General features: G+C 38.3%; 2 protein-coding genes across 2 annotated transcripts; both read left to right on the top strand.

Moving 5' to 3' along the window:
* Positions 1-270: 270 nt before the first annotated feature.
* Positions 271-8,430, top strand: LOC125668908 (uncharacterized). The gene is made up of 8 exons (XM_048903347.2): positions 271-327; positions 765-902; positions 1,047-1,288; positions 1,380-4,102; positions 6,377-6,541; positions 7,634-7,914; positions 7,995-8,180; positions 8,284-8,430. The coding sequence occupies exons 1-8, from the start codon at positions 271-273 to the stop codon at positions 8,428-8,430; spliced, it is 3,939 nt and encodes a 1,312-aa protein (XP_048759304.2).
* Positions 8,431-9,266: 836 nt separating this feature from the next.
* LOC125670286 (uncharacterized) lies at positions 9,267-15,389 on the top strand. Its single transcript, XM_048905377.2, has 8 exons — positions 9,267-9,302; positions 9,701-9,835; positions 10,012-10,253; positions 10,385-12,975; positions 13,088-13,255; positions 14,146-14,411; positions 14,502-14,687; positions 15,089-15,389. The coding sequence occupies exons 1-8, from the start codon at positions 9,267-9,269 to the stop codon at positions 15,245-15,247; spliced, it is 3,783 nt and encodes a 1,260-aa protein (XP_048761334.1). The 3' UTR covers positions 15,248-15,389.
* The last annotated feature ends 721 nt before the right edge of the window (positions 15,390-16,110 follow it).

Below are 16,110 nucleotides of genomic sequence, written 5' to 3'. Positions count from 1 at the left end.
AAATCAACAACATTGACCGATTGACCAAGTTATAACTCAATCGTTGAACAGATTAGCTGGGTATTCTTAAAATCAGATCATTTTCCACGTGCAAAACTGAGATTAATAACCATAATCCGCGACCCACAAATCGCCTAGTAGAATGTTACACTAGCTAATCCTGTGCAGACTGGGTCAGGAGGTTACATAAAAGTTGTGCTGGGTAGTTGAAGGCAGTAGTCAATGAAAGATGATAACTATGAAAGTCATGGATATTGATGACCAATAACAATGGGAACAGGGAATTCTAAAGTGCCCCCTATTGACACCCCCAGGGGGCAGGAGAAGGTAAGGGGCTGTGAGATGTAGTGTGCAGTGGTAGTATGACGTCAACAATAAACAAAAAATAATTATTTCATTACCGAACAAGATTGTACACTGAAAAATACCAGCAGAAAAGTAAGAAATTAGAATTTTCAAAATAGCAAGTTGTGATAAAAAAAATTAAATTGCAAAAAAAGTCAGGATACTATTCATGTACTTTCGTTTTTATATTTTATGATGTGGTAATATTTGAAGAGCAGTTTTATTCAAGAATGAAAATAAAACCTGCAAGAGTCGAGCTCTTACAGACGGGTTTAAGCCTGTTTGCAGAACGAACTCTAAACTATTGGGCTAGTAAGATGTAGTTTGTTTTGTTTGAGTTTATAACACTTATTATTCTTTATTCATCCTTGATACGTCATGTTTAGTACACATACTGATCGATGATGCAACACTTTTAGAATGTCAACAAACCAATGCCTATCCACCGAGGAACTGTTGGTAAGAAAGGCAAGCCCAATCCCAAACCGCCCCTCGTGTCCAAGAAGGAGCTCCTAAAGAGCGTCAACTTCAAGGTTATGGACGATATTGCACTTCAGGTAGGTTATGCAATACTAATGAATGCTTTACAATTATCACCAATATCTACTCTTTTTCATTAACTGTCATTTGACTGCATGGTACAACAAGAAAATGCTTTGGGGGAATTTGGAAAATTCAAACTGTGTAAATTTTCTCCACAGGTTCCCCCGGACTTGCTGGTTGAAGACTTTTGGGATGTAGTAGAATACATGATTGTGTCACCGGAAGGTGAGGTGGTCAACGATCTGTTTAAAGTCCGTGCCATTTTCCGATGGATTGTGTCCTACGACATTATGAACATCGACACTGATGTTTTGCCGCCGGACGGATCTCCCCTCGAACATTTTCTAAAGATTCAGTGTGAGATCGGGGATCATGCACATCTCTTCTACACAATGTGTTCGTAAGTTGATATTTTTGTACATTTTTTGTACATGTATATCTTGTCTCCATGTAATGTCAGACATCGTTCACTTGTTAATATTGCTTTGCAGATTAGCTGACATTCCTTGTGTTATAATTAATGGAATGACAAAAAGCGCCATCTATGAACTTGGGGGTGAGGTAAGCAGGGAAAACATGGCCTCTCAGTGGAATGGCGTTTATTTGGATGGTGAATGGAGACTTGTGGACTGTTTCTGGGCTTCTGTCTGTGTTGAGGAACGAAACTCTATTGACAGACTTGAAGTCACAAAGAAGAAGAATCTAAAACGAGTTTCTGAAAACGGTGAAGGTCCCGTCCCTTTTAATGACTTTTATTTCCTTGTTGATCCACAACAGTTGTTATGGACTCACCTCGCCGATGATCCTAGTTGGCAACTTGTTCAGTCTCCAATTACAGAAAAGGGATTTGAGGAGAGAGTTTATATCAGGGAACAGTTTCACCTTCTGGAGATGGAAATTGGAAACAAGTGCGAAAATTGTATTCTCCATACTGAGGGAGACCCTGTGGAAATCGTTTTCAAGTTACCAAAATCAAAAGGAAGGTTTTATAAGTTTGCATACAGTCTCAGCCAGTCCAGGACGCAGGTGAGCTCTGATGGATCTGAAAAACCCGTAGATTTACTTCTCGAAAGATTTGTTTTCTTTGAGCACACAGACGGGCAAATAAAATTTACAATCAAGTTGCCTCTTACTGGAATGTTTCAAATGGATATCTTTGCTGTTGATGTAAAAAAGTCAAAAGCATATAAACTTTTGTGTACATACCTGATTCAGTGTGACGAAAAGCTTGACAATATCTTGCCTTTTCCGGATTGTCCAGATTTAGGATGGGGTGTAACACCGCATGCAGAGGATGCCGGGATATGTCTCAGGAATCGAGCAGACTGTGGTGGACGCATTACAACGAAAAGTGGAGATATGGAATTGATATTTGAAGTAACAGGCATTCCCTTCCTTGCCGTTGCATTAAAAAATGTTCTCATCAATGAGGCATTATTGAGCAAATATATTCTAGCACGAAGAGACAGAGAGAAATATATCGTGAAAGTTCGACTACCCCGAGAAGGAGAATACGCACTGAAGATATATGCTGATGACGGTGGGAATAAAATAAAAAACTATATTCCAAAGGACATAATTAATTTACTGCTCGTCTATGAAGGTGGACAAAAGATTAACGAACCTTTCCCAAATGTTGCAGGTGGAAATCTGGGAACAAAGCCTTACGCAGAAAAATTTGGTATTGACGTTCTGAGCTACCAGAACGGGATTATTAAAGCTTGGGGTGGAAGGGCGAGGGTAGAATTTGAAACCCATACTGACGGAGTTCTGTTAATGTGTGATCTTTCCTGTAGTGATAGAGACTCGCAAACGAGAAGTAAAATTGAGACCACACACGTTGATAGCCACTGGGTGTTTGATCTAACCCTCCCGGTTCCCGGGGAATACTCAATGAACGTTTTAGCGTCTATGGAAGAGGACAGTGGAAACGTGTACGAGGTTCAGAGTTACATGATCACTTCAATCGTTACTGATGCTAAGCGCGTCAAGTTTGCAGACGATACCGAAGACATTGATGAAATAATTACGGCTACTATCCGCACCTCAGAAGAAACCATCACGATACCAATACCAAATACAGATGTAAGTGAGAAAGTGTTTACAAGAATAAGTAGAAGAGATGGCAGAGACGGAGAAAATGGAACCAGGCCGTCCGTTATGATCAACAAAGATACGTTCGATATAACACTAAGGGAAGATGGAGAATACGTGATGGATGTTTGGGCTCAAGATACATCGAACACACTGGAGACGGTGGCTAGGTTCACCATCTGTCGTCGTCCATCTATTGACTCTTATACAGACGATATAGAGGCGCTGATAGAGACTCTTAAACCCCAGGAAGCGGAAGAAGAACAAGTGGAAGAAAATCATGTTAGTGATTATGAAGAGACACGTGAAGATGAGGAGGGAAGTTATAGAACCACTTTATATACGGTAACGGAGGATGATGACAACTATGAAAACGAAGATGATGACAAAGAAAGTAAAAACGTGGAAAATAAAGGCAATGAGAAGGATATTGCTACAAAGACTAACGATCAAGAAATGAGGACAAATGGTGAAAAAGAACAAATTGATACCGAAACAGCAAGTAGAGAATCGACACCGGAAGAACTGCAAAGTGTTGTCGTTCTGGGTGTTGTTAATGATTCCAAAATAAAAGACAATAACGACACTGGAAATGATTCAAAGCACACAAACAACAGTGATAAATGTAACAAGGCAAATTCCTCGAAGGACGAAAAACCAGAGACAAACGAAACCAAACCTTCCACAGCAAGTCCATCAGATGAAAATCTAAAAGATGTCGATGCAGCTGGAGCTGTGACGGGCATTGCGATCATACAGACGGAAAAAGCAGGAAAGGAAACCTCTCCGACAAAATCTCTAGATAACCAGGACAAAATCAGTGACGACGTTTTTAGCAATTACTCGGACGGTAAGAGTATTACAGACACTGATAACGAAAGCATATTAACCATTCAGGACAATAACAATGCACGCACTGCCACTAGAAATGACAGCGTCAGTATTTCCGCATTTGGGATGGTGGCCGCACATGTCATATCTGAGGACAAGATAGAAGATGAGGGCGAGGATGATTTTGAGGGTGATGATGAGCGCGTTGCCAATGAATCACAAGCGATTGGATTACCAGACATTGATGAAAATAATATGGACGAAGAAACCAAAAGGAAATATCGTGTTGGTAGGTTAAATGTATTTGATGACACGCTAAGAAAATTCGCAATGCACAACTTTTAAATTTTCTTCTAGAGTACATAATATCTTTGTAAAATGTTGGATTTCTAACTTTCTAGCGCCCAAAGCACTGTAGTTGAACGCTTTCTCCAAAACGAAAAACAATCGAACTCACGAAATAAAAATGGCAGAGCCGTGCTTTTTCTTATCAAAGAATCATCATTGTCTTTGATTTGGACTTCGAAGTTCAAATTCAACGGGAGACACAATCGGGCCTAAATAATAACGTGCAGGTTTCGTACTTAAATCCAATAAATAGATATAGACCCGACAACAAAATACCATAATCCAAAGATATACATTGTACATGTAAATCTGGCAACAAAATATTGATGCCCACGAGCTTGAATGTCGTTTTTTTTTTTTAAAATTTTAATTGCTCAGTGCAACTTCACCGATGATGCCTATTCTAAGATATGAACAAAATATTACTTATTGAGAACACTAGAAACTGTTTTTGAAAAACCATATAAAACGATATATTTTAGATTCTCTTAACAACTGTTTCTTATGAAGCTTTGCCGATCCCGATGCATGCGAAAGCTGACTTTCCCCCATGAATGGGTTACATGCTATCCTGTTAGGTTCCAGTCTGTAGATATAGGTCGCATCATTAAGCTAAGTTTTCTCATAGCAGCAGGTGCAAACGAAAAACTGTGCATGCGCAAGCTGACTTTCCCCCCTTAGCATCCGGTTTAAGATCACTGATACATTTTCTGTGCGGACATCACAATAAATCGCATGGGTAAGATGGGCTACCACGAGAGTTATAGAAATGGTTTTGGAATCTACCTGTATTTCATGAGGTATTACTCCATGTGTTAAATAAAAGAGCTGACTTTTTCACAACGCTCAACTGTAATCAATGTTTTATTAAAATGGGGAGATAAAGATAGTTTAAAAACTATACAACTTTTGATTTAACCAATATAGATTTTTGAATCATGGAAGAAAATAATGTAAACGATATTTGGAAAATCTTGTGTTGTGAATGCCTTAGTTACACGTATACCGCAACTTATTTATGCTGATTTATCCCAGACGATTGATTGTATCTTGCTTAACGTCTCTCTCGTGAATTTTCCCCTCATATGGAGACGTCACCAAGACTGGTGAAGGGCTTCAAATTTAGACCTTTGCTCGGAGCTTACTGTCATTGAGCAGTGAGGGTTCTTTAGCGTGCCACACCTACTGCGACACGGGAAATCCGTTTTTAAGGTCATCTTTCAGGACCCGTGACATTCACACCTGATGCTGAGCGTTTGGCGATGGAAATTGTTTAATTTGATATCAGACGTGATTCTATAATAGAGAAAATAGAAAGCATCCTGTATTTGAACACGATTCTAAATTATTACCTAGAAGATATTGTACTGAAATCTGAAAGAAAACTTTACAATAATATTTCATTTACCTTTGTTTACAAGAAATATTTTGTTACATTAAGAAATGTAGATGATAACCGATATATCTAGTTCATCAAGTGTAAAATAAAATTCTTCAAAAACCACTATGGATTATTAATTGTTTCAATACAAAGGTAAAACTTTATTTGTTAAATTGGATTGCCAGTAAAATATTACACACGGAAGATCTTTTTATGAAAATGGCAATCTAAAAAAACATTACATATCTAAGAAATAATTTTATCATTTTTGAAAATACATGAGGGTATGAACTGCGACGCTTACGCCAGCATATTTTATGATGCGCCGTGCATTCATACTGTGACATTCTGACTCTCGATCCCGTTTCTGGTATGTCCAGGGGTCCAGGTTTTCTCTGCCCTCAACTTTGTATTTGAAATTTTTTATAGGACTTCTTGCGTATACGAATTAATCATTGTTCGCTATCTTTACATTTTTTATTTGACAACTTTTGAATTAAATAGATCTGAATAGAAAAAGTGTTGGTCGTCCTGAACTCACACACACACACACACACACACACACACACACACACACACACACACACACACTCTCTCTCTCTCTCTCTCTCTCTCTCTCTCTCTCTCATCATTCTAGACAGAGCGGTATATATTGTAATAACTTCAAGATATCAATTTAATAAATAAAAAGGATTCTAAACTATGTAACTCAATCAGAATGTTCATCATACCAAAATGATGGAAGTAAATATTGGTACGTTGTCAATTTTATATATTCCTGACAAGCCTGTTTATGATATAACGTTTTAATGTTTTATCCAATGCTTTCTGTAGCACGCCGACGAACAATTGTCCGGAAGTTACACAGAGCGATCAGGGACAGGAACCTGAAAGAATTAACACAGAGCTTCTCGGAATATAAAGCTACCAAACCTCCTAAAGATGACGAACTCAGACGAGAAGCCAGGCGGATAATTAACCAAATTAAAGCAAAAGACAGTAAGATCAATTGAAATATATCTGTTAACAAACGAAAATTCCGGAGATTATATAGGAGCAGTTAAAACTACTTTGTATTACATAAAGAATAGTATACACCATTTTGCATATCAATTCGAGACACCACAATCGGCTATCAACTTCGGACTTTGAATGATATAGGCTGATAACTGGAAAAAAAAACTTTTATCATTACACACCAATACCATATAAATACATACTAGTTTATCATTTCAATATTAATCAAGGAGCTTTAAAGTTTGTGTGAAGCACTTAAAATTACATCTTAAAGCATTCCGCATATCTGTGGTCGTTTTAATGATCAAATTGTCATTATGTCGAATGCTGTCTGACTTGGTTCATATTAACTGTTAGGTCGTTCATTGCATGCTGATTTTGAATATGGGTTGACCGGTCAACAGGAAATCCCAACTCCTCCTAGGCACCTGTTCCAACCTCTGGTGTGTCCAGGAGTCATTGTTTGCATTAATCTTAATTTTGTATTCTTTGTGGAATTTATGAGATTGATCAAATAATTATTCGTTATCTTCACTTTTTTTTCATCTTCCATGAATACATGACACTTGAAAAGTTCAAATACATGCTTAAATGTTAATTCAAAGTAAGATATTTCGAATGGAAGTGTTTGAAGTAAAATTCCACAAAAGATATATTATGGACCCATAGTATAAAGGCACGAACGCATTAGTTTTAATGCCGTGAGGATCCGGGTTAGAATAGGTCCTCAGTAGTCAGTACGCCTTCCTTGTCGTAAAAGACGACTAAATGGGATGGTCCTTCAGATGAGACCGCAAAAACCAAGGCTCCGTGTCACAGCAGGCGTGGCACAATACCCCCCTGCTCAAAGGCCGTAAGCGCCGAGCATATGCCCAAATTTTGCAGCCCTTCATCGGCAACGGTGACGTCTCCGAATGAGGGGAATATTCTCGAGCGGAACGTTAAACAATATACAATCAATCAATCAATTAGTTTGACGTCAATCCTATCACACATGCAGAATGTGTGTATTTATAATCATAACTAAACATGTAAAAATATTTTAGGTTATCATTAAATCAGAATATGTTTCAGATTTGATCAACGCCACTTTGTCTAAGGATCCTGATGTTCTCCGAGAGGCAATCAATCGCGCCCACAAATACAACTACAACATGGCGCTGACGGTTCAGATCCTCCTAGCTGGCAGACTGCTGGAAAGGTACCTGAGAATGAAGAGGATTCACACGACTGTGATAGAGATGAACCAGAACGCTGTGACGGAAATGAAAAAGTACACCAAACCACCAAACGGCGTGCACCAGACCCTGGGTGCCACCTTTTTGTTACTGGGGGAGGAGGCTCGAGTAGTCAAGGTGACAACCGCGTAATTACCATAATTTCTACGATCTGCTATTACCCTAGATATGCAATAACCATAACACGACTATTTCAGGACTGGAAAAAATGTCATTCTTTGCTGTTCAAAACTGGTAAAAATAACATCCTTAGACGAATTTCCGCCTTCGACCCAAAAGATACCAATCCAACTATTGTTGCAGCTACGAAGAAAATCCTGAGTCGATTTGAATATTTGCAAATCCGTGACGTCAGCAAAGGAGCGGCTGCGTTTTATACTTGGGTTTGTAAAAAGCAAATTATTCTTATGTATATAACCCTATTTGCTAATTGCTGAAATCTGTTACATTCAAACTCCATAACAAATTTCAACGATTTTGATTTAGACAAACAACATGGTGCAGGAGGCGGAATCATACCGGAACTCTCTCAGAAAGAGCGGGAAAACGTCTGCGCGGAATATTGGTCCTAGGTCTGCCAGCATGGTGCCTTACAGTGGTAGAAGAGACGGAAGCACTGTGTTGAAAATTTGAAGGATAATTAGAACCAGAAGATAACAGTTTATAGTAGTGTCGAAAGAATTATCATTCGCTACAATCATACTTGTTGTACAAGTGTCGTTTCTACGTATATTGACATCATATTCACTGGACCATTGGATTTTGTAAATGACTTGCAAATTGCTAGATTTGCAATTACGTCAAATTACTGTCATGGAAGTAATTTCAAATTCCATAAAAAATGACAGTATTGTCGTTATGAATTACTGCTATAGGCCATTGTTTTTTTTTCCATTTTCAACAATATTTTATAAATAAATGTAAGAATATCTATGTGTATTTTACTTTCCCATCCCATCCCACCCAATATGATCGAGTCTGTTGTGTCTGTCTTTAACATTGGTTGTCCTGGTTGATCATATTTAAATACCGATACTCCCTATTCGTCGTATTTTAACGTTTTAGAAATTGGGTGAAATATTTATGCAAACATCCAAATGCGAAAAGAATAACATGAAGAAGAAATGAAAATATCAAATGAATTCGTATTGTGATGAATTTAAATTTTTATCTGCTAGTTTCAACTATGAGCCGGTGATTCTATGTTAATTGGCTACTTAAATTGATACCTTCTGCGAAAAATGTAATCTCCAAGAACAACACATCTACAAAGCTGCTTTAAGATCAGGGTGAAACAATTTATTGACTTTTGGACACTGCCGTATGTGAGTGTGTTAGTTATCGTTGTATCTGGTAGGTCTCTAGCCACGTAAACCTGGGCAATTGTGCGAGGCAGTTGTTGATTGGCATAGCCCCCAGGATTAACAATTATTTGGTGAATATAGTTGCAGCTGTATGAGGGTGTTACCATGGGGAATCAGGCCCAGGGACCTCGGGTATTCGCAGTAAGTACTACAATTTTTATTTTATCTTGAAGCATCCATTTCTCAGAATGTCGCTTAGCCATTGTAATCACAGTATGATAAAAGCTAGGTACTACGAATGTGCATATTGGAATATAAGCAAAAATATAAGATAAATAAGCGAGTAGAAGAGGAAATATTTTTTTGGGGGGGTGGGGTTGCATTTTATGTGTTTATATAAATCACATCTAACTGCAATGAGTTTGAATTACTTTTCAAATTTGTAAGGTTTTCTTTTTACATCTAATTACATAAACATGCAAACACAGAGATATTTCTAAAAAAAAAAACAAAAAAAAAACCCCCCAAAACCCCAACACAATTATACTTTACTTCGCGACAATTCGTTCGATAAACAATTGATCGTCTGTGTATTGTAGGTAGAAGATGTCTTGGATCAGGCTGCTGGAACATTTGGGGAGGGGGTAAATTTTCCGGTGGTTCCGCCAAATATTTCTAAAGAAGAGCTTCTCAAACGAGTTGATTTTTCCTCCATTGATCGAGCAGCTCTAGAGGTAAAAATGAAATGTCAAACTTAAACGTCCAATAACTTGATGTTGTTACAAAATGAACTAATGGGTTATATAATCCAATCGGAACTCCTCGAATCTCTCGCGGACTCTTTGTCAAGTGAGCGAGACATTCGAGGAGTTCGGATTGTTATATAATTTATATTTTTTGTTCATTATAGGCGCCACCAGAACTGTTACTAGAGAATTTCTGGGATATATCAGACCACCTGGTGGTATCCAAAAGTTTTAAAGTTATTGACGACCTGTACAGAATCCGCGCTATATTTAGATGGACGACATCTTTTGATGAGGAGAGCATCACATCTCAAATTCTTCCCCCTGAAAACAGCCCTCTGGAATATCTGATAAAGATACAGTCTGACTTTGGTGACCATGCCAACCTCCTCTATGTTTTGTGTGTGTGAGTATACCGAAACATGCCAAAGAAATCCAGTGTTGAATGTCTACTAAATACCGATGTTTCAGTATTTTTATTAATCGAAGTTTAGATTCCATGCAACATTTTTTTTTACATTTGATTTCATGTTTTAGATCCGCCAACATCCCATGTGTTGTTATTAATGGAGTATCGAAACACGGTTTTTATGAAGTTGGAGATGAGATTCGAAAAGAAACTCTTGCCTCTAAGTGGAACGCTGTGTTTCTGAACGGCGAGTGGCGCCTAATCGATCCCTTCTGGGCTCACACATCTATATCGTATGGTCAGTACCGCGACCAGATATCAGTGGACGAAGAAGGGCAGATAACTCTATCTACTGAACTCGGAGACACCGATGGAGAACCACGTCCAGTGAATGAATTCTTCTTTTTGTGTGATCCAGACAAATTCATCTGGACACATTTTCCAGATGATGATCAGTGGCAACTTTTAGACAACCCTATAACCGTAGAAAGATTCCAGGAGCAGCCGTACCTCAGAGAATACTACCATGAGATGGGTCTCAGTGTGAGTAAAGAGTTTCCGGACACAAATAACTGTGTTCTGCGGCCGGACGGAAGACCGTGTAAAATTTGTTTTGACTTGCCAAAAGACAGAGGTGCAGATTTAGAATTTAAGTTTTCTCTGACGGAATTAGACGTTGATGAAAATACTGACACAAGTGACATAGAGAAATATGTCATGATGAGCAAATCAAACACAAAGTTACAATTCGGTGTAAGTTTTCCTTTCATTGGTCGATTTAGGTTGGATGTATATGGAACGGAAAAATACAATAACCAAGAATTCAATCTAATATTTTCCTACTTAATCCACTGTGGCGTGCCTGTAAAAGACTTCAAGGGTTTCCCAGAAGTTCCTGAGCATGGATGGGGTCCTCATCCGCTTGCAGAAGAACTCGGTATTGTTCCAATAAGTCCCAAGTCAAACGTCATTCAAACTGAAACGGGGATTGTAGAAATTCGATTTCCGGCGTCAAAAGTGAGGGAGATCAGCCATTGTTTGGGATCAACAAAAATTGATGCTGCTACATTGAGCAGACACGCTCTCGGTCGGCTGGACAGCGTCAGACAGGAATACTTTGTTTACATAAGACTTCCTGAACAGGGAGACTACACTCTGAAAATATTTGCAGACATCGATGTTTTGCGCGGAAAAATTCCAGATTCTACGGTTATGACTTACCTGATTGAATTTACTGGAAATGCCAGGAATGATCCATATCCTTTCGTACTGGGTAGTCAAATTGGTCCTAAATTAGGGGCATTTCAGCTCGACGTCGAGATGATGGATGAATCAAATGGCGTTTTAATGGCATGGGATGGAAAGCTCGATTTACAATTCACAGCCGATGAGGATGCTGCCTTGTTTAGCGAATTGTCCACATCCAATCCAACTGCAAAGAAAGTCATGAGTATCAAAGACAAAAGGGAGAACAAACAATGGACGTTTAATCTGAAACTACCAGTTGCTGGACTTTATTCACTGAATATATTTGGATGGAACGAGAAAGAAAAGCATAAAAAAGTTGAAGAAGTTTCTAGTTTCTTGATTCAGTCAACAGGATCACTCAGCAAAGAGGAGCTGGAGAAGCTTGAGAAAAAGGGTAAAGGGAGGGCTAAAGTAAAGGATGGCATCTCAAATATGGAGAGATCAAACACTGTGCTGGAAAATGAATCTCAGCTTGTTAAGTCACGAGCAGGTTGTAAAGACAATTCAACAAAAACATCATCTGACACAGGAGATATAACAAAGGAAATGGGATTTCATATTGGTCACAATGTGATCTCCCAAACAGATCAAACACCGTCAGGCAATGGTACCAGTATGAGCAAGCCTCCGGTATCTACCGGACTTAGCCGACAAGAATCTAGGGGCAGTATGAAAACTGCTGTAACCGTTAATAGTGATAGGACCCGAAAAGGCACGAAAACAACCACTGAAAATAATGAAACCAGGCTAAACTCCAAACAAACAAATAGAAGTGGAAATTCAAGACATTCTCCGTCAGAGAAAAATATGGACATGAAAGGCAATGAAAAGATGAGTCCTCGTAAGGGTGTTTTGAAAAAAGGTGGTGCAAAGCCAGATGACACTCGAACGAAAAAGAAAGGCGTAACCATCGTAGAAGACAAGAAAAATGGCAAGGAGCAGAAAAAGAAGAAAGACGAATTAGATGTGCGAACATTTCAAACGACCAAAAACATTGTCAAAATCAATATAGATCATCCAATTAAAACAGTATTTACATCACTCAGTAAAACTGATGCCAATGACAAGCCTGGTGACAAGGCTGCTGTGGTGAAAACCAAAGATGGGATCGAAGTTCGAATTCAAGGATACGGGAGGTATCAAGTGGACGTCTTGACCAAGGAGTCTGGTCCGCATGTTCAAATATTGGGGCGGTACACCGTCATTCGAGTCCCCTCATCCAATCCAAGCAGGGACGAGTCCATGTCAAACTCAAAGCTATTTGGTGGAAATGATTTTGATGGAAACGTGTTTTTAGACAGTGATGATGAAATTCCAGTTAGAGAAGATGTCACGGAGATGAAATCGAAAAAGGACACAAAGAGAAATCAAGGCACTGAAAAGAAAGACTTTGGGACTGTAGTCCCTGATCTAAGGTCGATCAAAAGCTCAGATCTGTTAGATGAGTTTTTACAGGAACGATTCACTGATGGTAATAGGAAAATAACAGCCTTATTTTGACTATAAGAAATTGTTGAAAATTTATTATGTACAATAGTATGCATTGATTTTCATATGATAACATGTGAGAATATTTTTCACAGCTACAAATAGAGAAATGAAAGCGAAGCTAAGGAAGGCCTTGAAGGTTCGGGATCTTGATCTAATTCTAAGATATCTAGAACTCTACCAATCAACATCTAAGACCAAACGAGACACCATCTTTCCAAAGGCTGTAAAAGACGTGATGAAGAAGATCAAAGATCAACAAAGTAGGGACTGCGAACTTATATCATTTCATATTAAATCTAAAGCCATGATCTAATGACTGAAGAGTTTCCACAGCTTTTTGAAATTCTAGGAATAAAACATTTGATATATCAGTGCGAAAGATGGTCTTTGGTTGCTTAATTTCAAGAAAACGACACCAAAAATGTGTTTTAGAATATTCATTGATGAAAACCAAGGCCCTATTCATTGTCAAATAAATGAGAGGAATCTAGCTTCAGTTTTAAAACATAACGCATGCATGTTAAATTTTTCGCCCTTTCTTTTTCAATAACTGCAAATTTGATTTATGTACATTAATCCTGACCGCCGCGGTGGTCTAGAGGTAGAGCATTCGCCTCGAATGTGGAAGGTCGGGGTTCGAATCCCGGCCGCGACAAACAGGTAGTGACAGTTCCATCGCCAAACGCTTGGCATCAGGTGTGAATGTCACGGGTCATCGGATATTACCTTAAAAACGGATGTCCCGTGTCACAGTAGGTGTGGCACGCTAAACAATGGCCATAAGCGCCGAGCATAGGTCTAGATTTGAATCCTTCACCGGTCTTGGTGACGTCTCCATATGAGTGAAAAATTCTCGAGAGGGGTATTAAACAAGATATAATCAACCATGTACATGTATGATACCTACCTTTCACTTTATTTAATCAAATGCTCGGAAATGTTTAATTTTCTATGTATTTCACTCTGTGCCAAACGATTTGATATATATATAGGTAGGTCTGGTCTCAATTATTCAATATTGACCTTGCATTGGAAATTAATTAACAGTAAATGTGATATGAAAATGCCTATCGATGTGTATTCTGGATGATTTTGCAGATCTGGTATAATTTTGTTTGTAAAAATTGAAATTGAACAATTAAATTAACAGGATTAGTACAAGAATGCAAGATGCACACCCCGGTCTTAATGGACGAAACCATAAATGTCTCCAAGACAGCGGATGACGTCAGAGTGGTTGTGACGCATAAGATTATGGATAAGAATACGAGAAAGGAAAAAGTCACTAAAGTCACTCTTGAAATCAACCAAATTGCTTTAACGGAAATAAAGCAGTATGCTAATCCACCAGAGGGCGTGCACGAATGTATCATGGCTACACTTGTACTACTTGGTGACCAACCGGAAGATTGCAAGGTAAAAAATATTTGCATGTTTAGAGTTGATAAATGATACGGTATATAAAACTTAACAACAAAATATGACAATGCTTTACTTGTTTTAAAGGATTTCAGTGCTTGTCAAGGGCTTCTTTTTCGAACTGGGCGGCAATACATAATGCGTAGAATCACACGCTTCAATACAAAAGCTGTACTTCAGGATAGGGTAGACTTTGTGTCCAAACTTATCAAAGAATTCAGCATGTGGCAGATTCTTGACGTCAGCAGGGGAGCTGCTGCTTTCTACATGTGGGTAAGTGAACAATGTAGATAATGAACAGTGACCAATCTCAGATTCGCTACAAGGAATACAAAATTAAGATTAGGACAAACACGGATCCCTGCAATTATCAGAGATGGGATCAGGTGTCTAGGATGAGTAAGCAATCCCTGTTGACCGGTGACACCCATCGTGAGCATTTTATCTTGATTAGGTGAATGGAGTAAACCGTAATCAAAATCAGTTTAACAATTGGCATACATTTCTTTTACAAATTTATAGAAAAACATGCACTTATAGTCCATGCAGAATTTTAGAAAATAGTTTATATCCTTAATAAAGTCATTAAGTCCATGTATTTGCACATTTTGTTTTGGAAATATCGTCATTTATGTGATACCTTGTGCCTAATTGTTTCTTTGTCCCTTTCTCAGGTAAAAGCAATGCTTCACGACATCCAACAAAACAAACGTCCACCCACCCGTGCTACTACTGCCAGGTCAACCCAATCAACGAGAAGAGTTCCTCCCCGACCCACAGTCCTCCCCGAGTACATCAGTCGGAGAGACGGAACTGTCATCCTCAGACTATAGGTTACAGAGAAAAGAGAAGGGGACAAGGAGGCGTGGCATTTCATGCCATCACAACGTCAGCACAACCTCATTACTGATTATATAAACTGAGGATGTTGATCACATATTGTGCTGTGACATTTTATCCAGGACAACAACAGATAGACGCACATTAACAATAAAATAAGACATAACATTACATTGTTGCTTAATATTTTTTTGCAATGAATCAACGTCTTAGCCCAATACTTGTTCTTTTTCTCTCTTGCGAATGTCACAGAATTTACATTTGTTTTATTAAAATTCAAATCACAAGCTTTGATGGCAACTATGAGTTCTGATGAGGTATTGAGGCAGTAGATACCAGGAGAGACTCTGTTGAGAGTTCGGGAGTGAATTCTACTCTGATGTGTTTAATGGAAAAATTACAATTTCATATAGTGCTTTCTGGATTTCTTGAAAACAGAATTGTTGTGCAGTAAAATGGAAACTTTAGTGCATAAACTATCCATGTGTGGTGTAAAGGTTTCTAGAACCGTACTTGCAGGAATGATGAATATATGATATTCTATTTACAAAATGAAAACGTATCCAACAGTTTCAAGTATCAATATATATAAATAACCTTCACAGGGAACATTCGATATCACATAGTTATACATTAAGCCAGAGGTCGAATGGTACTAGTATTCAGATATTTTTGCTCGGAGTAATGAACAGATATTTTAAGAAGTGTTTCATTAGCATTTCTACATTAAAAACGAACACCGTTAGATTGTATGTAAATATTTCGGAGATATTCCGGACGAGTTCAAAGGCAAAGCCACTCACAAAAGCTAGAGTCAATGGAAAATAAAAATAGATTCTCCATGCTTACATTGTAA

This window comes from Ostrea edulis, chromosome 4, assembly GCF_947568905.1.
Source record: "Ostrea edulis chromosome 4, xbOstEdul1.1, whole genome shotgun sequence".
In the NCBI taxonomy this organism is placed as follows: domain Eukaryota; kingdom Metazoa; phylum Mollusca; class Bivalvia; order Ostreida; family Ostreidae; genus Ostrea; species Ostrea edulis.
This window is presented reverse-complemented; position numbering and strand designations above follow the sequence as displayed.